This window comes from Coenobita brevimanus, chromosome 105 (genome assembly GCF_032717465.1).
Source record: "Coenobita brevimanus isolate Jiangsu-jjx chromosome 105, ASM3271746v2, whole genome shotgun sequence".
NCBI classification, from domain to species: domain Eukaryota; kingdom Metazoa; phylum Arthropoda; class Malacostraca; order Decapoda; family Coenobitidae; genus Coenobita; species Coenobita brevimanus.
This window is the reverse complement of record NC_137058.1, coordinates 1307958-1331688: the sequence shown is the minus strand read 5'-3', so window position 1 is coordinate 1331688 and position 23731 is coordinate 1307958. Positions and strand designations below refer to the sequence as shown.

Genomic DNA, 23731 nt, shown 5'->3' with positions numbered 1-23731 from the left:
AGGGAGTTTTCTGTGGAACTAGAGGTAGGTGCGCGAGTGAGCCGAAAGGCAAGTGATGTGCCCCCGCGACTTGGTGACAGTGTCGAGTGTCGCCATCCGCACCCTACCTCTATTATAGTAATATCTCCGACACAGACTCCCAATCGCAGTGATCCAAAGTGAAACTCCCCAATTTATTATTATCTACAAGTAACATAATAATTAATTCAAACTAACAATCACAGTGAGGTAAAATTCCATTCAAGTAACAGTAAAGAATGTCCACGACTGCCCTGTGCCACGTGTTAATATATATTGGATCAGTCTATGCAGATGAGTGTAATATTGTATCTCTGTTCTCCTATGTACTAAATATCGTTGTATGTACACTGTAATGAGTAGAACTTAAGCAATAGATGTGATACGGTATACTGTCTCTTTTTATGCCCTGTTCCTTTGTTAGTGCATTACATCCGGTCTAGTAAAAGGACCCCGTTCCAGTGCTCGTGTTTTTACGACGAGAAGTCGCCTTAAAAACACAGCATTACAGAATGTGACTAAGAAGCCAAAGACCATTATTGTGCCCCAGTTCCATCAGTGAATGTGGTAAAGTGAAAAGCATTGCAAAGAAGGAATAAGGAAGCAAGAAACATGTTTTCTTTCATTAGTCTCAAGTATACCACGTTGAGTACACCGCTTCCCGTCTGATCAGCGAAGTTAAGCAACGTTGGTTCTGGTTAGTACTTGGATGGGTTCCCGCCTGGGAACACCAGATGCTGTTGGCATCTAAAATGCCCGCGACCGGACCTTCCGCCCCGCCACCCCCCACACCACCACCGGGCCACCACCACCCCACCACCCGAGGAGGAGATAACGGTCAGGTTAGTGACCCGGGACAAGAGGGTCATCCAACCACCACTGACCTGTGCCCCTTCTTCCCGCAACTACCTCAACACCAGGTGAGCCTAGATCCGCAACAAATTACACGGCGGGTTGACCATCGACAGCAGTGGGGTGGGACTGATACAACATCAGTCCCTCGTAGTTTTGTGGTGACGACCACAGCTTCACCCCAACGGGACAGGAGGTCCCTAGGTGAGCCACGAGGTGTATACACCTACTGCCACCGCGAGCCACGGGGAAGTTCCATCCTCTGCCGCAACAACCCTGGTGAGCCACGAGGGGCTTGTATCCTCTGCCACCGTGAGCCACGAGGACGTAATACCCTCTGCCACAACCAGGACAGGAGGTCCTTTGACGAGGGAGGTGAACCCTCTATAACAAACAGGGCAGGAGGCCCAATAGTGGACTGTACGGGGCTCACACCCCTAGCCACTCCAAGGGTAAGAGACCCTCACACAAAGCCACAAGTGGGTCCCAGGACCGATCAACCTGGTGCCACGGCAGTTGTGAAGACAAGAGAGAGAGTCGCCTCTGTGCTACCCTCCATAAGTGCAAGAGAGACCACGGCCTCCGTGTGTCCTCTAAAGTCAGCTAACTCCTGCAGGAGTAGCTGGACACCACCCGGGAGAGTTGCCCCGAAAGTGTCACCCGAACAGAGGCCCGGTCCCAGTCGGGACCTACCTCCCACCCCCGGGAAATTCTTCTCTTCCCCAGGTACCAGCAGGAGACGAGGCCGCAGCCCACACCTGACGGCACGTCCCCCAGCAGACCTCCGCAGTCTTCGGACCCCCAGGCGAGCCCAGCAGCCCGTTGACGCCGACCTCCCCCTGCCGCAGACCCTACGACGTCGGGCCCGTCTGCTACACCTGTTTGGCCTCAGTCCCTAGGGCCAACATAGACAGGCCTCCCTTCACCGTGACCAGAGGAGGGCCTACAACAGGTCGAGACCCCAGGCAAGAGGGTCTCCCTGCACCGTGACCAGAGGAGGGCCTACAACAGGTCGAGACCCCAGGCAAGAGGGTCTCCCTGCACCGTGACCAGAGTGAGGACCTACACCTTATAGTGACAAAGTGATATCGCCCCAGAAACTCGGGCAAGAATAGTGACTTTTCCTCTCCTATAGTGAGACAGAGATAGTGATCCAGTGACAAAGTGAACCAGCGGGATTACACCAAAAAGTGTCCGTAAATACCTTCCCCTGGAAAAGACTATAAGTTCTGGGCTCGTACAACTAGTGCTATTCCCAAGTCCAGTCTAGAGTAGTCCCCCCCCCCCCTTGTCAGTGTACGCGCGGGCGAGAGTTGCCGCGCCGAGCCCAAACAGTGAATTATAGTGCTCTACTCCCCTTGTTCCTTTATAGTAATAATTCCCCCCCGGCTCATCAAGCCCAGACATCTCGATTGCCCCAGCACACTAAGACCTTTTGGACTTTAATGCAAGTTAGTCTCATTCACTTATGGACCCTTAACCTATTGTAAAGTATAATTATAGTGTGTGTGAACATCCCGTGCTGTACTAACGTAACTTTGTATATCTGTATCCTCTGCCCATAATATCATTCTATGTAATATTGTCAAGGTGTTAGAATTAAGGTAATAGATGTGTTAAAGGTGGACTGCCTAGTTTTTATGTCCTGTTCCTTTGTTAGTGCATTACTTCCGGTCCGGAAAGAGGACCCCGCTCAGTAGCTAGTGTTTTTAGTACGAGCAGTCGGCCTAAAAACACTCAGCATAACAGCGTCCCTACGTGTCAAGTGGGGTTGATGGAGGATTAGTGCCCCTCCCCGTAAAAACAATTAACTCTAAGCCCTTGGCCACTCCGTTTGGGATACATGGCGTCTGGCAATGAATGAATGAAATTTCCAAAAGTGGGTTTATCCCCCCAAATCAAGATCAAAATTAATTGAAAACACACTATTCTGCATTAAACTAACCTAACCTAACCTAGGCCTAACCTAGGGCCTGACATAGACCGAGTGCACATTCCTGCACCAGCCAATATGGCGCGACATTCATCCGCTACTGAGAGATAGCCTAACCTGAGCCACTATATGACGACCCTTACAAAATTAGCTCCCCTAACTCAAACTAGCCTTAAAAGGTAAGTCTTGGTTAGAATAGTTCAGGGACGTAATATAATGAAAATCGGTAACGTTGGTTACTTCTAAAGTTATACCCACTTCATACTGGTTTGGTGCCACAATTCGTATGTGAGTCCCATCAATCACACCAGCTACCCCAGGAAAGCCAGCAATTCGCCTGAATTTTCTTTCAGTTCTTTGTAGTTCAGGGAGTGTATGGGGGAACTTCACAAACCTCTTAACAATGTGTGGAGCAGTTAGAGCACAGAGTGTTTCCGTTATCACATTGCTCACTGATGGCTGCGATGGTCCAAAGTCATCACAGTTACACTGCTGCATTTTTATTTTTATTTTTTATTTTATCATTTTTTTTTTTTTAGTTATTTTATCATTTTAGTTATTTTTTTTTAGTTATTTTATGATGGTGGAGCCCCCCTGGTAGTGGAGCCGAATAAAACAAAGTTCGAACACGCAAACTACCGGATGAAGCCGGAATATCCAAAATTTTGTTTTGAAGGCGACTGATTATAGTTTGCACGAAGTAAGAGGAGGCGTGACCACACAAAGACACAGAAGAAAGAGAAAAGAGAAAGAAGGAAACCATTTAGGGGTGCCGTTGAAAAGACAAGACCTCAACAACATCACATCACATCACATGAGACCGTTTAGCCCATTTGACTCGCATACTGTATGGTGTGGGACTGTTAGTTTCTGATGACAGACATAGCTATTCAGTCAACTGAAAACATCAGTGAACCCTGACAGCTGTCCAAATTAACCTAGAGTCCTCATGCATTACATAAACAGGAAGAGGGCCATAGTGTTGATTGCCCGATCCATCGCACTTACTATTCATCGTGGTTATTATTCACCCACGAGAACCACATGTTAATCAACAGCATTTCATTAGTTGAACTTTGATTGCCCTAGACAAGCAAAAACGGAACAGTTTGACCGCTTTAACAGCATACTGAACAAACATGTTTAATATCTACTCCCGTGTTGGAGCGTCAGTGCAGGGTTTGAGGCTGCAATGGGTGAGATATGCACGCATGGTGGCAAGGAGGCCCGTCAGAGTGCACATGCCAGTTGCTGATGAAGCACGCCAGACATTGGAATACTATGAAAATATACTTGTGAAAAAGAAGAACTATAAGCAGGAGAGTAAGTATAGGTACGGTATACAGTACTGCAATCGGATTTAGAAATGGTTAATCTATCTATTTATTGACAGAGTTAGAGAAAGAACAGAGAAATTGGTTGGAGAAGAACAGGGAGGCTTTAGGAAGGGAAGAGGTTGTGTAGATCAGATATTCATTCTTAGATCTTTAGTGGAAAAGTTTCTAGAGAAGGGAAAGAAGTTGTATGCGGCTTTCATGGATTTGGAGAAAGCATATGACAGGGTGGATAGACAAGGATTGTGGAAAGTATTAAGAATATATGGAGTAGATGGGAAGTTGTTGAATGCTGTGAAGAGTATGTATGATGGTGCTAAGGCTGCAGTTCTTGTGGATGGTGAACTAAGTGAATTTTTATCTTTGAAGGTTGGGTTGAAACAGGGATGTGTCATGTCTCCATGGTTGTTCAGTCTGTACATGGATGGGGTGGTATTATTTTACAAGTGGACAATATGCAGTTTTGGAGTTTTAGCACCATTATCGTATAGTATAGTCCCTCAGGATCACAAATAACCCCCATTACCCCATTCGGAAATTGATTATTACTCCCCTAAGATAGGTTAGGTATGTTGGGTTTGGTTTGGTTAGTTTTATTGTGTTCGGTGAGGGGCATTTCCAACAAAAATGAAGGTCAGAAACATTCGAATCACATCAGAAACTGCCAGAAAAATATATTGCACTGCCTCGGGGTTGTATTGTCCACTTGTAAAAATTTACCGATGGGGTAATAAAGAGGTACCGGTACAAGGTAGGGTTGTGGATGTTGGAGCGGCCCTGGTGAGAGAGGATAGTGTTTGGAAACTCCCTGTACTGTTGTTTGCAGATGATACTGTGTTGTTGAGTGAAGACGAAGGGGAGCTGCAAGGATTGGTGGATGAGTTTGGGAGATTGTGTAAGAAACGGAATCTAAAGGTGAATGTAGGGAAGAGTAAAGTGATGGTCTTTGAGAGGGGTGAAGTTAGTGAATGTACAGCGAGGTTGGATGGTGAGGAATTGGAAAATGTGAGTACGTTTAAGTACTTGGGTAGTGTGATGAGTAAGGATGGAGGTTTGGAAGGTGAAGTGCTTGAAAGGGTACAGCAGGGAAGAAAAGTTGCTGGTTCTTTGAAAGCAGTGATAAGAAACAGGGAAGTGAAAAAGTTACTACATGGCAGTATTGTGATACCAACTCTAACATATGGAAGTGAAGCTTGGACGTTGTTGGAAGGACACAAGTCAAGAGTGAGAGCAGTGGAAATGAGTTATTTAAGAGGAGCCTGTGGAGTCACATGGAGAGACAGGCTGACGAATGAGGATATAAAGGAGCGTTGTGGTGTGTATGTGGATGTGATAGGAAGCGTTATGAGGAACACACTGAGGTGGTTTGGCCATGTGGAGAGGATGGAGGGTGAACGACTGACGAAGAGAATGTATGTGAGTGAGGTGGAGGGGGGAAGAGGGAGGGGGAAGCCAAGGATGAGATGGAGGGATGGGGTGGAGAGGTATATGAGAGAGGGGTGTGTGAGTTGGGAGCAGGGCAGTGAAATGGTGGGGGACATGACGACGTGGAGGCGTTTTGTTTGTGGCCACCCCAAACGGGATTGAGGCATCTGGCAATAGATAGATAGATAGATCTATTGCCAGATGCCATATTCCCGTACGGGGTGGCCATTTGACTTTGAGTTATTTGTTTTACAGGGAGGGGCACTAACCCTCCACCAACCCACTTGTTGACACATAGGGAGTGTTGTACAGTTTTTTCATTTTGTCAGTGCAGATTATTCATTTACAACCATTATTTTGTCTGTTTATATTCAGTGGATGTTAGAATGGTTCTGATGAGTGAGAGCAGTGTTTGGAAACTTCCTGTTCTGTTGTTTGCAGATGATACTGTATTGTTAAGTGAGGCTGGATGGTGAGGAAATGGAGAATGTGAGTGCATTGAAGTACATAGGGGATGTGATGAGTATGGATAAAAGATTAGAGGAAGAATTGCTTTTAAGGGTACAACGGGGAAAAAAATTTGCTGGTTCTTTGAAAACAGTGATAAGAAATAGGGAAGTGAAAAAGTCACTGCATGATAGTACGGTACAGTATTGTGGTTCCAACTCTAATGGTTGGAAGCAAAACTTGAACCTTGTTGGAGGGACACAAGTCAAGAGTGAGAGCAGTGGAATTGAGTTATTTGAAAGGAGCATGTGGAGTCACATGGAGAGACAGACTGACAAAGGAGGATGTGAAGGAGCATTGTGGTGTGGATGTGGATGTGATAGGAAGTGTTAGGAGAAACACATTGAGGTGGTTTGGCCATGTGGAGAGGATGGTGAGTGAAATACTGATGAGGAGAGTGTATGTGAGTGAAGTGGAGGGGGAGAGAGGGAAGGGAAGGCCAAGGATGAGATGGAGGGATGGAGTGGAGAGGTATATGAGAGAGGGGGGTGTGAGTTGGGAGCAGGGCAGTGAAATGGCAGGGGACAGGGTGCCATGGAGGCAGTTTGTTTGTGGCCACCCCATATAAGGGATTAAGGCATCTGGCAATAGATAGATAGGTTTTGTCTGGATAACAAAGTTCTGTATTATACCAGAAGTATTCATCATCATTCATTGCCAGACGCCATGTATCCCAGACGGGGTGGCCAAGGGCTTAGAGTTAATTGTTTTACAGGGAGGGGCACTAAACCTCCACCAACCCCACTTAAGTATTCACCGTAGTAATAATGTGGGTGACTCTACACTGAGTGACAAGCCAAATGGTTTCCGGTACACCAGGAAACCATTTACTATGCTGAGTGGTAACCATATAACCAAATTTTGGCTTCTGGTGGTTTAGTGGGTAATAATTGCGCTCCAATTGGATTGAGCTGGTGAAGGTTTATATCTAAGGGATGGTTGGGGTTTATTGCTCAAGTAATCCCACTCAAGGATGAGTGAGGCTGGTCACTCTCATCTTAAATGCCAGGACCAACTTGCCTAGCCCTGGGCTCCTACACTCATCATGGGGCAACGTAGGATTGGATGATGGATGGATGGATGGAATAAAGTACCATTTCATTGATGAATAAATATTTTTATTTTTATGTTGTGCAGTTAACAGTATACTGCAGAGTATATTAATGTGTTATCTTGCTTCTGGCGTATGTACTGGTATATGTCAATATTTTCAGAACCGGAAGACTTCAAGGAAAGCCATGTTGAAAAAGAAGTTGATAGAATACAAAGTTCGGTTCCTGATATAACAAAGCAGATTAAACATCAGCAGTTATCAGAAGCCAAAAATCAAGTTAGGTAAGGATATGTAGATACCTGGTACTGTATAGTATTTTGTAACTTACAGAGCCCAGCTGTAAACCGTATTGTTTTTGAGAAACATGTAGAGCACTGTTAGCCTATTCAGATAACAGAGTTGTGCATTTTGCATCACAATTATGTTCAGTTCATCTGCCATATATTTGTGCCATATGGCTGTAACATTACAGTACTGTAATTATAAGACCAACCAAGTAGTGTTTGATATTATATAACATTATAATGATACTTATTACACAAATGTCATATGAACACAAACCTTTAATACAGTAGCTACTGCATATAGCTAACTTACCAGTATGGTGCCACATCTCATTAGAATTCAGTATGTTAGTTTTTACATGACTTAGAACATCAGTTATGAACAGTATTATCCTGTAGGAGTAGTCATGTACACTCACTGTTTTTTAATGTAAAATACTTTATGTTAGTTGCTGGCCAATGGGAACCAGTCCTACATACTGTACTGTAACTGAGATCCACTGTGGTTGGGGGTGAGGAAGAGAAGTACCATAATGGATGGAGATGCCATAGATGCTACCAACCCTGTAGACATTATTATATTTGACTGCTCACTGGAAGTCTTCTCCCACATTTAGCGTATGAGTTAGCATTTAAAGTGGCTGTTTCCTCCTGAACCCCTTTCAGCGTAAGGAAGACAGATTATTTAGAATAGGAGAGCCATCATAGTAAAGGGATTGTAATATGCATTAGAGATAGCCTAGCCACTTGTACTGTTTCTTTCATTCACTATTTCAGGATCAGTTAGAAAACAGAATAATGAGCTGGTGAGGAAAACTTGTAAGAAGATGCAAGAGAGCTTTTAAATTTTGTTACCCTTAATATAAACCTTATTGCCAACACCTTTTCCTGTTATGAATACACCACATGTAATCAAGATGAGTGAGTGGTTTTATATCAGAGGTAGACTGTGAGATAATGCTGATTTTATGTGTACAGCATGTTGGGGAGAGCAGGTAGAGATTGTCAGGCCTGAAAGGATTGAACTTGCTGGTGAATCTCTTGAGTGTGTGGAAGAGTTTTGTTATTTGGGAGACATGTTGTGTGCTGGAGGTGGGGCTGGAGCTAGCTTTGTGGCTAGGGTGAGGAGTGGTTGGATGAAGTTCAGGGAGCTGTTGCCTCTTCTAACATTGAGAGGACTCTCCCTACGTGCTAAGGAGTCTTTGTATGCAGCATGTGTTAGGAGTGTAATGCTGTATGGTAGTGTGACCTGGGCACTAAAGGAGGAGGATATTCGCAGGCTCAGACGTACAGAAATGACAGTGATTTGGTGGATGTGTTGTGTTTCCCTGCGTACAAGGTCTGGGGGGGCTGGGTTTACGATGGAAGAGTTGAGAGGTAGGATGGGACTGGAGTGTATTGGTGTTGTTATGAGGAGAGGTAGATGGAGGTGGTTTGGGCATTTGGAGAGGATGGGAGATGATAATTGGGTGAGGAAGGTGAGAAGTGTTAATATTGGGGGTGGGGTTATGAGGGGTAGACTGAGAAAGACATGAGATGTGACCTCAGGGTTAAGGGACTGAACAGGGAGGCTGCAATAGATCGTGCAGCATGGAGAGCCGCCATGAGGTGACCAAGGCCGATGCATGCAAGCATGTTGGAGCCTTTAAAAACGAAACGAGTAAGACAAGGTTGTGTGATGTTACCATGACTGTTTAGTACAGTATATCCATTCATCCTTCCATCATCCAATCCTATGTCGTCCCACGAGGAGCGTAGGAGCCCGGGGCTAGGCAAGTTGGTCCTGGCAATTAAGATGAGAGTAACCAGCCTCACTCATCCCTGAGTGGCATTTCTTGAGCAGTAAACCCCAACCACCCCTTAGATATAAACCTGCACTGGCTCAGTCTGATTGGAGCACCTTAATTACCCACTAAACCACCTGCCAGGTGCCAGAGTTTAAATACCTTCTTGAAGTGATAGAGAAGAGAGGAAAATGTGCAAAGAAAGTAGAAAGGTGAGTAACACAGGAAAGGAATGTGGCGGGTGCTTTGAAGGCCTTCATAAAAATCAGAGGTCTGAGTATGGTGGCTGCTCTCAGTTTTCTTTCAGCTTCTTGATTTCCTATTTTGCCATAGTTAAGTAATTTAATGAACATAGTTGTGTGAATGATCATGTTGTTGTTGCTGCTGCAGCTTAACCCTATAAGGCCTATATCTGGCTGAGCAGATCCATCAGCCACTGGTAAGCAACTGCACCTATGGGGTCATCCTACAGGGACAGCTAGTAGTTACAATACATGCACCATGTAGGGAATCAGTGTTGCCCAGTGATAGACAGCTCCTCACTATGGTCAGATCAGATTCCATTCCACAGTGAGGTGCAAGAAAATATGATGAGGTTTGGCTCCCAGGTGGATGCTGCAGCTGCACCACCCAGGGTGTGCACTGCCACAGTTAAATGCTTTAATGCACATGATTTAATGGATAAGTTTTATGTAGTAAGCTAACCAGCAACAAGTTAACCATTGGCATAGTGTTTGGTGATATTTTCCTTGCACACAGTACAGCACAGTATTGGGAAAGAGAGAGTATATAATGGCATGAGTGGTGTTTAGTTGTGTTCATGCTGGTGGAAGCAGTTGTGGTGGTGGCAGTGGTTGGTGGTGGTGTGTGTATTGGAAAGAATTACATATGAAGAGCAAGGTCAGGATTCAGTAATGAATATGTGACCACCTCACTTACAACTCAAATTTGTTTATGTGGCAAGGACAAGGAAAATGGAGAAGCATCCCATGTCTCTTGTTCTTTGTGCGGATACAGATCTTAGTGATGACAAGCAAATTATCTTAGTTATTTTTTAAATTTGTGAGGAAGAACAAAAAAAAAAGAAAGAGCAGGATCATTTCATGCCCAGTGTTCTTCCTGCTGATAAATATGTTAACTTCAGAAGATCGTTGATTGTATGTTTGTGAATCTGGGCTCAGAGATGCAGTACAAGGATGCAGAGTTTCCTTGACCATATTTCTTGAAAGAGCATAGTTACAGATTGAACAGTGAATTATATATGATAAATTAATTCAGGTTCACTTGGCCAAGAATGATGAAAATGAGAATTCTGTACTGAAGTGGAAAGTGAAAGTGTGAAACTAAGACTTTCTGTTGAGTGTAGTGGTTCCTCAGAATCTGTTAGTGTTCTAATGTATACTCACAGCATATTACATAGGCAGCAACTGATGTGTTCCCATTATCTTTACCTTATTTTATTTTTAATTTGCAGGAGCCTTCTTAGCAATGTGGCGTCTCGTAAGTTTCGTGAGAAGCATGGGTTGTTTGTGGCAGAAGGTATTAAAATCATCAAGGAGGCACTGGATGCAGGAGCCCGTCCAGAGGCGATATTCTTTACTCGCCTCAGCCAGCTGGTAAATCTCTCAAGCAACCCATCCAGCTTTGGTGTGGATGAATTGTGCTTCCTAAACACACTGCCACTGTATCGCACACCATATAAGACCCTCCAGACCTGGTCATCTCTCACCACTTCCCCGGGAATAATTGGTACGAGTTAATATAGTCAGGTTGTTTTCACCTGATGGAACTGGACCAGTTCCTTAATTTGAATACTAAATAATGGTTGCATGAAAATTTAATGATATTATTATGAAATAGGAATGATTCTCTTGTTACAAGTGAACACATCCCTCCAGTCTGTCCATACTTAGGCATCAGCTGCCTCAAGGAGAAGGAGATGTGAAGAGACACAGATGTCTTGAGGCAGCAGTAATAGCATGTTCTAATGCCATTGTACAGAATACTGGATATTATCATTTGGCTAATTTTATGGTCTAATGTACTGTCAATAGTAAAATTCACACCACCCTCTACACTTAGTACTGTACTGTACTTCACCTGTCTTCCTACTCCATCTTTGACAGTCTCTCTTCCCACCACCCTCCCTCTTTTGCTTGCACCACACCTGACCCCACCTGATGCCTCATCTTTCTCTGTCTTCCTAGCAACACCACTGCACCCTCAACCCCTCTCCTGTCACGGCTACATATACAGGCAGTGTTGCGTATACTCTGCAGTTGTTTCCTGAAGAAAGTGTGTGGCAAAATGTCAATACATAGCACTCCCATATTGGTTTTTAATTTTCCAGTTTCAACAGTTTGTCTATAAACAGTACTTCCATTTTGTGCCTGCTACTGTAGTGAATTATGGCACTTCAACCAGACTGGGCCATGAGGGTCAAATTGTGGTTGATTGGGGTTTCTTACTCACATAATGCCACTAAAGGGTGAACTGCTGGTCAATCTCCTCTTAAATATCTGGACTGAGTAGCTTAGCCTTAAGCTACAGTGCATCTGACTGGGTAGTGCTGAGTTGAATGATGGAGGTTTTGAATGGCTCTTACTGTATACTTTGTTGATATCTTGCCCACTTTTATGTTTTCATTTTCATGTATATAGATCCTACCCACCTCATTTACTTGTAAAAAATATGGTGATGATGGTATTGTAATAATGGTAATATTTTTGTACAGGTGTATTCAGCCTGGAAGGGCTGAGTGCCAGGACTGCTACAGCCAAAGCCAGTATACCAGTGATTTTGATACTGGATCAGATTCGGGAGCCCTCTAACATTGGAGGCATCCTTCGCACTGCTGCATCTGTTGGCATTACTGATGTTATCCTTATGAAAGGTAGGTTCATATTATTTTCTGGCAGATCTGTTGTATACTTAGGATGGAAGGAATATTGTACAATATAATGGGATCACCTCTAGTGCAGTAATGAGATCAGACAGCACTGCCTTACTGGACTACAGTAATTCCGTACTGGACAAATTATAAACCTTACTGGGAAAATTATTTAGATAAGAGAAGACTCTAATTTTAGGGAAATGAGTCCCTAGCATGTAAACAACGATAGGCAAACACATATAATTGCAATTTCGCATGATGAATGTCATAAGTTGGTAAGGATGGGACTGGAATGTATTGGTGTTGTGATGGGGAGGGGTAGATTGAGATGGTTTGGGCATGTTAAGAGGATGGAGGAGGACAATTGGGTGTGGAAGGTGTAAAGTGTAAATGTCAGGGGTAGGATTATGAGAGGCACACTGAAAAAGACATAGGATGAATCCACAGAGTGTGACCTTAGGGATGAAGAACTGAATAGGGAGGCTGCCAGATCAAGTAGCATGAAGAGTCACCATTATGTGACCAAGGCTGATACATGCAAGCATGTTGGAGCTTTTATAAATGATACAAATGATACAGTATGATACTGTTCAGTAAGTGGTTTCTGGGTTGCAGGTAACCATTTGGCTTGTCACTCAGTGCAGAGTCACACTGGATGAGCAGATGGTGGGTGCCTTCACTTGACATACAATCCAGAATTTTTCTTTGGATGGGGCTGGAACAGTAAACGTTAGTGGGAGGAAACAGTGCCTTCCCATGTAATCTCATGCTTGTGTCTTTAGTGCACACCTGTTTAGAATCATTCAGGTCAGCAAGGAAGTATCTAGTCTGTCTTGGTAATTTCAGCCATATAGGCTAATAGGCATATCAATTCTGTCCCTTTCTGTCAGTTGAAGTTGGGTTTGGTTAGTTCACATCCATTTACCCCACAGTTTCTTTTTTTTTTTTTTCCATTTTCTCCAGATGATTTATTCAGCTTAAGGAAGATTTATCACCTAGAAAGGTTAGGTATAGCCGTTATTATATTCTCAGTACAGGAGTTTGTTCCTGTGGAAATGAAAGTCATTTGGGGATGACAAGAATAAAATGCATGATCATGCTGCTTGGGTTTAAGTTGGTTCAGTTTTAACTGGGAATGAGTCCTTGGTAGGGGACATCCGTACAAGTCATTGTAGAGGTAATGATCTATCTGACCATCTTTGCTATATTATACTCAAAGAGGTTCTTTCAGGATCATTCTGGTGCATCAGATCAAATCATAGTGATTACTATCAAGCCAAGCTCATGAAGCTATTTACAAAACATGAGCTCTGTCTAGACAATGTGTCCACATGTCTCAAAATGATCCAGTCTTGATTATGGCTCTTATTTGTCCAATTTTTCTTGGAAACAGCAACTTTTTTGTAGGCTTCTAGCTTTTGGTTCTTTCTTTTTTTTTGCATTGAAGAAAGTAGTCCCTTTGATATGGAGTTCAGAAACAAACTACTTCATGGTTAGGGTGGGAGAGTTGATTGAGCTTAGAGGAGTGAACAGGATGAGCTGAGATGAGCAGTATATGGGTCAGTGAAGTTGACCATTGGTGGGGTGAATATTTGAGTCAGTTCTTTTTAACAACGGGAATGACAAGCATGATGCACATTTGCTTGCTTAGCATTTTGTGGTGCTTTTTATTTTATTTTATTTTATTTTTTTTTTATAGATTCACATTTACATATGCTAGTTAAATATTGTTGTTTTCACCGAACCATTGATTGTGTAAATATATAAATCATGGTAATACTGAGGTTTTTGCATAGATTTCTTTACAGGTAGTCCTCATGCTATGCCAAGGATATGTTCCAAAGTATCACAACACTTTCCATACAGAAGGTTCTTTATACTTTGGGAAACTAACAGATCAGCTTTGTAGGTAGCTGTAGAACTTTAGTTAACAGTTTCTTTGTAATGCAGGGGACTCTTGTTTATTTGGAATTTGGGGAGGGAGGGGAGGATTGATTATAATGGATATTAAGAGATTCTGGAGTAGTCAGAGGTACTTTTTTACATATTCCCAAACCGCATGCAATAAGAATATGACGCTTAGGAAAAGGCTGAGTACTGTACTGTACAGTGAGCTATTTCTGAGGAATAAAGATACTCACCAAACAGTGTTGTAGATGATGAATGATAAAACTGATGACTAGACAGACAACAGGCAGAGAGCTAAAACAGGTATCGTACCATATGATACAGAGCCATAGATACATATAGATAATGTTGTTACTATGGACACACTAGTAGAGGCATTAACTAACTTCAAGGTACTGCATCTGATACTGCAATACTTACATTACACATCACTTTTTTCTTTTATACACTTTGCTTTCACTTATTACAATTACCATAGGAGTGAAGTAGCAGAGGCAGAATGGTGTGTACTCAGAAATATCGTATCCTATTTTTTTCAGTGACTTTTAAATTATAGCTCAAGTGTGTAAGGATTCTATCATCTCAGCAACTATTATAGCTACATTGGACCTACACACATCAGTGGAAAGCTTATGGAAAAGTAAGAGGTGTTACTTGAGTGACCATTCACAGAATTTGCCACCATTTACTGAAAAAAGAAAAAAAAAAATGCAGAATTGAAAACCAGTACTGGACTATCTCAGAATTATGAAAGCTGCAGTGAACCTATGCCCATCATTGGAAAGCCTATGGAGAAGTACTAAAGTATATGTTACTGGAATGACTTCTCTCAAAATTTGCCACCATATTGTTGAAGAAATCCAAATTAAGTATCAAAGCTAGGTAATATTGGAATTTATTAAAGCTGCAGTAGACTTACACACATTGTTGGTGAGCTAAAGTAACAACATTAGTGAGCCTCCTTGCTTAAACATTTTCACCTTTAACTTTATTATTATTTTTGCCAGTCACATCACTTTGGTCCTGGAGTAACAAGGATGCTGGAGACAGATAGCAACCAAGTGAAAATTTCCTGTATACTGTGGACTTGACAATAAAAGAGAACAAAAAAAAAAAAAATAAATAAATAAAATGAAAACAAAGCAACTTGTAACGAGGACTTGGTATTATGTCTTTTTGCTAAACAGATGCGAATGAATGTGTGTGTGTATGGATGAGTAAATTTGGGAGTGTGTCATCCTGCCTCAGCTACCTTCCTTTCTTTGGAGGAAGCAGCCTAGGTATATAGATAGCTACACAGACTCGATAGTATTGTAGTTGCTTTTCACAGTTACTGACCTGTGAAAGCAGAAATTCAAAAATTCTAACAAAACCAGTCCTGTAGAGGAAGCATGCACACCACCAGAATAGTTCCAATATTTTATTCACATACTGTCCATTTGTTGCTAGACACCATAATCCCGTAAGGGGTGACCAGAAACAGATCGCCTCCAGGTCACTTTGTCCTCCACCATTTTGCTGCCTTCCCCCCAGCTCACACACCCAGCTCTCATATGCCTCTCCACTCCATCCCTCCACCTCATCCTCAGCCTCCCCCTCCCTCTTCCCCACTCCACCTCACTCACATACACTCTCTTCACATGGCCAAATCACCTCAATGTATTTCTCCTAATGCTTTTTGTTGCATCTATATGTCAAATTTTTTTTTATAATCATATAGTATCAAGATGTTTTGTTTAAAGTCAATATTTTACTCCTCATGCTCCTACTTATGTGATCGTTGTGGAAATGCTCAGAAAATGCATCATCAGACATCATGTTTTGCTTAATAGGGAACTGTACAGTTATTTTGTATATCAAGGCAAAACATTATAGTGTTCTGTATTTACACTGTTAATAACCAATGGGAACCACTGATCCTTTGTCCATTAACTGTAAATTTATGTACAGGTAGTTAACTTTTTCAGGCTCCTCAGCTGGAATTGAATACCCTGTGGTAGACCTGTGACACTCATGCAAAGGAATTAAAAAAAGAACCTCATATAGTATAAGTTATTGAATTAGGCTGAGTATGATGGGTTGCTGTACCAATACTATACCAGGATGCTGTGGTCTTTCGAAAAGAAAGGTGGTGTAAACTTCATTTAGTACCTGTATAATACCTGGATCTGTGTATCTGCATATAGCCATATGCCATAATCTCAATGCCAGGCTGCTGTGACCCTTGGGAACGCAAGGCAGTGAGGGCCGGGTGTGGGGCTCACTTTCGTCTTCGACTCACCCTCAAGGCAACCTGGGACACCCTGATCAACCTCTTACCAGATAATGCACAACTCCTGCTGGCTGATGTGTGCCGGGATACACACCAAGATGAGGAAAATAAGGAGAAGCATATTAATCAAGAAAAAACAAGTACCAAGGAGAATAAAGCCACACTTCCAGACTTAGAAGAACGCACTGCATGTATATATGAGATGGACCGTGAAGGTAAAAGGTTGGTTATTGATCCTAGTTATGATGATGAAGAGCACCTGAGTAGATATGAGAATGTCCAGCTACCAGTCAAGTATTATGATACACTGCAAGCTGAACTCGCTGCCTCTGGCTTTAATGGCACTGTTGTAGTTATAGGTGGGGAAACTGGCCTCAGTAATGCAGCCAAGAAGTTTGCTGTTGAGCATACTGGTTTGAAAGTTGCCATTCCATTGGCTAATGGAATGGAAAGTTTAAATTCAAGTGTGGCAGCTGGAATTATTCTTTATGAAGTCAATAGACAGTACCAACATCTATCACATGGTCATTTTGCTGAGGAGGGATATCAGAAGCCAGAAAAGAACCAGTGTAATTCATAAGGCTACTGTGTAAAATTTTCTTGTAATAAAGAAAATGTGTTGTACTCTAGTATTAAAACACTGTATTATATACCTGTATATAATTTTCTCACACTGAATACTTCAGATACGTATATAAGTGCATTTTTCATATGACTACAGTCAAGAACAAAAGTTGACATACCATTCCACTGTGTCTACTTCACACATAAGGTTTTTCCTTAACTTTCCCCCATGATGCCCTGTATTCAAGAGAATCATCAGTGGGGAAAGGAGTATTGTATACCAAGCATCTCGCAACATAGGAATGCCAACAGGGGACAGTGGAAGGTTGAACGAGTGAAATATTAGATGAACCTTTGTCCTCGACTGTATTGTACAGAACCACTGTTTACAGTGTAATGGCATTTAAATATTATCCTTATATCATGCATTAGAAATAAGGACACTTTAAACAAGACATGCGGAAGCCTCTACATTTCCAGTGCATATAAAGAAACAGGCAGCCTAGAACTGATTTTGTTACTGCATCTCTCACCTCGTAGAATAACACCTTCAGTAGATAATTTATTTTTGCACATCATTCTTGTGAAGTAGAGATGATTCTGTTCAACTTAAGAAAGACCCCTCATACTGAAGGGGTTAATGAAGGCTTCATCTAATTCCTTCAATTTGAAATAAATCTCTCCAAAGTCATATAAAACATCTGTAGGTGGCATGAATAAAAAAAAGCACAGTACACCATTGAATTAAAGGAATAACATCATCTTTATCTAATAGCACTGTGTTTAACTCCTCAATTCAGTGAAATATTTTTGTAATTTTTTCTTGCTGTTTCCACCAGACTCTGTTCAGCTTAGCAGAACATAGTAATGAAATGTATATCTAACCTCTCCAGTTCCAGGCGTATATTCCAAACTGAATAAAATCACCTGGAAAAAGTAAAGACGAAATATGATATATAGTATATTATCGGATTGAATGTACAGTATTTAACATGCACATAGGATTCAGAAATAGATTGTTGTTGTTGCTCTTGTTGTGGCCCCAGGCTTATCTGAATCTGAACTTGATAGACCATGGACTGAAATTATCCCTTCCCTGCAGTCCACCATCCATCTCTCAGGAAATACGGAGAGAGTTGAGGGACCTTTGTATATCTGGGGAGCAGGGCTGCCTGTTTATGTCAGTATCACCATGTGAAGATGCTCCTCCGCAGCTCCATCCAGAAGTATAAAAGAAACAAAATGTGAAGCTTATCTATTAGCAGAGCACTCAGTTATTGATATGATATGAACCATACATCCTGTACTCATTATTCATGCCTAAGTCTTTTTTTTAAACCACACCATAAACTGTGCAAATACCATAATGTGCTTGTAGAATCATCGTTATTATGATGCCTAGAAGGTTAGGTTGTTATGTTGGTTGTCTAGTTGAGCCTTTAATTGCAGGAATATATGAGGTGGTCTGTAAACAGTGCTCCACTAAAAACTCACTCGGCAGTACTGTATTTTGTGTTATGGGAATGACTCAACCTGTAGATGTTGGCGAGGGTGTGGTGGTATGCATGTTGAAATAATGCAGTCAAAGAGAGTGTACTGAGAGGGTTTGGTCATGTGGAGAGAGTGGATGATAATAGAGTGGTGAGAAAGGTACATCTGAGCAAATTTGAAGGAGGGAGGAGGCAAGGTAGGCCCAAGAAGAAGGTGGAAGGGTATTGTGGATGAGTGCGAGGAAGAGAGGTATGGAAGTTAGTGAGGTTAAGAGACTGACAAGAGACCGCGCTGACTGGATGAATATTGTGTGGAGAAGCGCGTAACCATGGATTTGGCACCCCTTTTTAACTTGACAGCATTTGGATTGACTCTATCAGATGCATCATTAGCATACATAAATATACTGAGGTGCCATGTACAGTATAGAATAAATACCTATGGAAGAGATAATACGAAATCCCCAAAGCCACCTAGGATGGGACTCATAATGAAGAACAATTTAATTATTCACCACACTTTGTAGCTTCACATATACCGTGGTGAATTTTTTTTTGGCATATATGTTGGCATATATGAGGCTTTAATGGATTTGGAGAAAGCATATGACAGGGTGGATAGACAAGGATTGTGGAAAGTGTTAAGAATATATGGAGTAGATGGGAAGTTGTTGAATGCTGTGAAGAGTATGTACGATGGTGCGAAGGCTGCAGTGCGTGTCGATGGTGAACTAAGTGAATTTTTTTCTATGAAAGTTGGGTTGAAACAGGGATGTGTCATGTCTCCATGGTTGTTCAATCTGTACATGGGGTAATAAAAGAGGTACAAGGTAGGGTAGTGGATGTTGGAGTGGCCCTGGTGAGAGAGGATAGTGTTTGGAAACTCCCTGTACTGTAGTTTGCAGATGATACTGTGTTGTTGAGTGAAGACGAAGGGGAGCTGCAAGGCTTGGTGGATGAGTTTGAGAGAGTGTGTAAGAAACGGAATCTAAAGGTGAATGTAGGGAAGAGTAAAATGATGGTCTTTGAGAGAGGTGAAGTTAGTGAATGTACAGCGAGGTTGGATGGTGAGGAATTGGAAAATGTGAGTACGTTTAAGTACTTGGGTAGTGTGATGAATAAGGATGGATGTTTGGAGGGTGAAGTGCTTGAAAGGGTACAGCAGGGAAGAAAGGTTGCTGGTTCCTTGAAAGCAGTGATAAGAAACAGGGAAGTGAGCATGGAAGTGAAAAAGTTACTACATGACAGTATTGTGATACCAACTCTAACGTACGGAAGTGAAGCTTGGACATTATTGGAAGGACACAAGTCAAGAGTGAGAGCAGTGGAAATGAGTTACTTAAGAGGAGCCTGTGGAGTCACGTGGAGAGACAGGCTGACGAATGAGGATATAAAGGAGCATTGTGGTGTGGATGTGGATGTGATAGGAAGCATTATGAGGAACACACTGAGGTGGTTTGGCCATGTGGAGAGGATGGAGGGTGAAAGACTGACGAAGAGAATGTATGTGAGTGAGGTGGAGGGGGGAAGAGGGAGGGGGAGGCCGAGGATGAGATGGAGGGATGGGGTGGAGAGGTATATGAGAGGGGGGGGGTGTGAGTTGGGAGCAGGGCAGTGAAATGGCAGGGGACAGGGCGACTTGGAGGCGATTTGTCTGTGGCCACCCCAAACGGGATTGAGGCGTCTGGCAATAGATAGATAGATGTTGGAACCAGGATTCCCTGGGTTTGAATGATGAGTGAATGGAAGCATGGCCCATAGAACTGGGCAAACTTAGGCTGTCTGGATGTTGCTGCTACTCGCCCTGCCTGAGGGTGGGAAAGGAGGTCTGGATGATGATGATGGTGAAAGGATAAAAAAATACTGCTGAGTAAATAGTGATAATACTGACTTTGCGATCTCCATAACACAAGAAAAATCACCCAGGCAATGAAGGAGTGTTATTGTATATAAGGACCGTCCTGCATACAGTACCTGTATTTTCATTTTGCTGTAAGCAGACATTTCTGCTCAGCATACAAGAGATTTTTCATACTTGAGGGGTCATATTAAGATCTCAGTAATCTCTTAAACACAAGAAGTCTTTTTGATACTGATAAGTATCATCTGTAAATAGCGGTAATAAAAAAGGCTCATTACATTACCACAGTGAAGGGGTAAAAAAATGGGATTACAGTATTTGTCATGTGCTTTTCCTTACAGATTCTTCCCAACCCATCATCTACTCACTCGATGTAGTGTTACCTTTTGGTGACTTTCCACTAAATGACAAACCATATGGTTCCCCGTAACTCAGGAAACCTTTGCTACATTAAATGGTAACAAGTGGATTCCTGTTGTCTTAGTGGGTGAGGAAGCAACAATCACTTGTGGCCTGTATGGGTTTAAGTCCAAGGAATGTCTGGGAACAGGTGTTCATGTAATGGCATTTAGAGGTGAGGAACTGGTCACCCTTGCCTGGATTGTCTGGACAGTGATGCGGCCTCTGGCCCATACTCTCCTGATGAGACAATATAGGATCAATGGATGTCACTTCTTTTGCTCCCTGAACAACCTTACTATTTTTTATCCTGCTGTCAGCACCTGGTGGTTTAGTGGTAGAGAACTCAGTTGGAAAAGGCTGTGCCTTACACACAATTTGAATCCAAGAGGTGATTGGGGATCTTTCTATCATTCACCATGCTGCCAGGAGCTTAGGTCAGTCTCATATGAGGTATATGAGGGAGGAGGATGGGGGGGTGATTTGGAGACAGTGCAGCCTGATGGTGGAAGACAGGATGACATGGAGGCAATTCATGTGTGGCCACCCCTTCTGGGATTACAGCATCTGGCAAGAGTTAGAGAGATAAATAGATAGGTGGGTAGATGGCAGAGTAGACACACACAGACAGACAGATACCCTGTAGATTGATAGACAGGCAGACCAACATTAATTGAAAAATAGATAGGTAGGCAGGTAGCAGTGATGATAGATTTTATATAGCTAGACAGATAGATAATAGGCTAGATAGGCAGAGTTAAGAAAGGTTTCATCTTACCCTCAGTTGGAAAAATCTCCTCTGAAATGAATAAAATCATCAGGTATAGCTTTTATTTTACTTGCAACCAAGGAGACCCAGTCCTACCTCATAACTAAGACTCATGGAATTTCGTGTAACCACGACATTATATTTAAGCTGTGGGAGTGGCAAAGTTCTGTCAGATGAAAACAAACATCTTGTAGTCATAATTGCCTAGATTAGCCAACGGCCATACCACGTTGAGTACACCGCTTCCCGTCCGATCAGCGAAGTTAAGCAACGTTGGGTCTGGTTAGTACTTGGATGGGTGACCGTCTGGGAACACCAGATGCTGTTGGCATCCCTACGTGTCAAGTGGGGTTGGTGGAGGATTAGTGCCCCTCCCTGTAAAACAATTAACTCTAAGCCGTTGGCCACCCCGTTTGGGATACATGGCGTCTGGCAATGAATGAATGAGAAAAAGTCACCGTATTCAGTGGTTGGTGGTTGTAGCCCCAGGTTCATGTGAAACATGAACATGGTGGACTGCAGGCTTAATTGCCCTCTTGCAGTCTAATCCTCTCCTTTGGGGCATAGAGAAGTAGAGGATAAATGTTTGTCTAACCTGGCATTTGACCTTTCTAGTTATATTAGTGCCACCACATGAAGGCGTCCCTCCACCACTATTCAAGGATTAAAAGGTTTATTTTTCAGGGATAACATACTGCCATAGCCAGCTTGCTTTCTTCTGATGAAGCGTGACAATTCACATGAATGCTGAGTTGTTGCAGGAAATTCGATGTGCTGTAGTTATGCTTGAGTGTTGCAGCTGCACGAGGCTTGCATGAGGGAGTGTTAGTGCCAACTTTAACATAAGGGTGTGAGACTATGGTGTGGCATGAAAAGGAAAAGTCAAGTGTAAGAGCAATGGAGATGGGACTGCTGCGGAATGTATGTGGAGTACAGAGGGTGGATAGGATACGAAATAATGTGATTCGTGAAAGGTGTGGAGTGAGGAAGTCGTTGGACACCAGAGTCGAAGAGAGTGTCCTGAGATGGTATGGTCATGTGGAAAGAATGGATAACAATAGAGTAGTGAAAAAGGTATACCTGAGCGAATTTGAAGGAGGGAGGAGGCGAGGTAGGCCAAAGAGAAGGTGGAGAGATGTGGTGGATGCGTGTTTGAGGAAGAGTGGTTTGGAAGTCGGTGAGGCTAGGAAACTGACAAGAGATCGAGCCGGCTGGATGAATGTTGTGAGGAGAAGTGCATGATCAGGGATTTGGCACCCCATGTGGTCATGGCAGCATCCGGATTGACTCAATCGGATACGTTTGTGCGAAGCTGCAGAAGGTGGTGAATGTTTTTGGCGTATCCGGTAGAGCCAGGATTCCGGGGGCTTGAATGACGAGTGAATGGAAGTGTGGCCCATTGGTTTGGTCAAGTTTGTGCTGTCTGGACATTGCTACTCCTCATCCTGCCCTTGGATGGGAAAGGAGGTCCGGATGATGATGATGATGATGTAGTTTTGCGGTAGGAATGAGTCTCCTTGGTTACTAGTTATATTGACCTTCCAGTCTGACTACCCTCAGGCATCAACCCAACTGGAGAGGTTGTAGATCATTGTTAGATGAAAAAAAAAATGACCGTAGTAATCATTGTGACATTCCTTCGTCGTAACTAAAGTTCATTGAATTTCATGCAGTCACAATTGTCCTTGGCCACCCCGTCTGGGATACATGGCGTCTGGCAATGAATGAATGAAAAACTATTAGTTGTCAAGTTGCATAAGTGGCCCAGTTCTGTCAAGTGAAAGAAAACAGAGTATATTTTCATTCGGGGCAGAGATACTCAAACATACTAGTGATCACTATCGTCTCAAATATGTGGAGCTTATGGAGAATGAAAGACTGACTAGGAGAGTATGTGAGTCGGATGGGGGAGGGAGAGAGAGAGAGACTGAGAATGACATGGAGGGATGGGGTAGAGAGGTACATGAGAGCGGGGATCATGAGTTGGTGAGAGGGTAGCCTGATGCCAAAGGACAGGGTGGCATGAGGGCGATTCATTTGTTTGCTTCCTCCCCAGCCACACTTAATAACTACATTTTTTTCCAAAAAGTTCAGTATCCACTTTCACTACCTCTGTCAAATGGTTAGATAATTAAGATTGCTACATAGTTTAGTCACCAAAATCATCATATAATTAAGTCATAAGTCATTTACACAGTTCAGTTTCTTTTGTTTGGGTGCTTCCAAACCACTACAAACAACTGTGGAATCGGCCCTTAGAGTTAAGCCGTCTGGCAATAGACAGATAGATAGATAGGTAGGAAGATTGATGGATAATGAGGCAGATATAGACAGAAAAGAAGTATGACAGAAAGTACAGTGCAGTTTCCTCATGTCTCTTGTTC

The 23731-nt window shown here is 42.7% G+C and overlaps 1 protein-coding gene, 1 non-coding gene and 1 pseudogene across 2 annotated transcripts; all 3 read left to right on the top strand.

Annotated features, from left to right (window-relative positions):
* The first annotated feature begins 646 nt into the window (after nucleotides 1–646).
* On the top strand, nucleotides 647–764 carry LOC145416402 (5S ribosomal RNA; annotated as a pseudogene).
* Nucleotides 765–3922: 3158 nt separating this feature from the next.
* Nucleotides 3923–16844, top strand: LOC145416321 (rRNA methyltransferase 3, mitochondrial). Its single transcript, XM_080285320.1, has 5 exons — nucleotides 3923–4126; nucleotides 7284–7404; nucleotides 10666–10940; nucleotides 11926–12084; nucleotides 16204–16844. The coding sequence occupies exons 1-5, from the start codon at nucleotides 3943–3945 to the stop codon at nucleotides 16842–16844; spliced, it is 1380 nt and encodes a 459-aa protein (XP_080141446.1). The 5' UTR covers nucleotides 3923–3942.
* A 4715-nt stretch (nucleotides 16845–21559) lies between these two features.
* LOC145416393 (5S ribosomal RNA) lies at nucleotides 21560–21678 on the top strand. The gene has a single exon (XR_013900279.1). It is a non-coding gene; the product is annotated as a 5S ribosomal RNA (ribosomal RNA).
* Nucleotides 21679–23731: the final 2053 nt, after the last annotated feature.

Coding starts and splice junctions, on each gene's coding strand:
- LOC145416321 (XM_080285320.1), top strand. CDS start 3,943: ATGTTTAATATCTACTCCCGTGTTGGAGCGTCAGTGCAGGGTTTGAGG. Junction 4,127..7,283: donor GAAGAACTATAAGCAGGAGA/GTAAGTATAGGT, acceptor CAATATTTTCAG/AACCGGAAGACTTCAAGGAA. Junction 7,405..10,665: donor GAAGCCAAAAATCAAGTTAG/GTAAGGATATGT, acceptor TTTAATTTGCAG/GAGCCTTCTTAGCAATGTGG.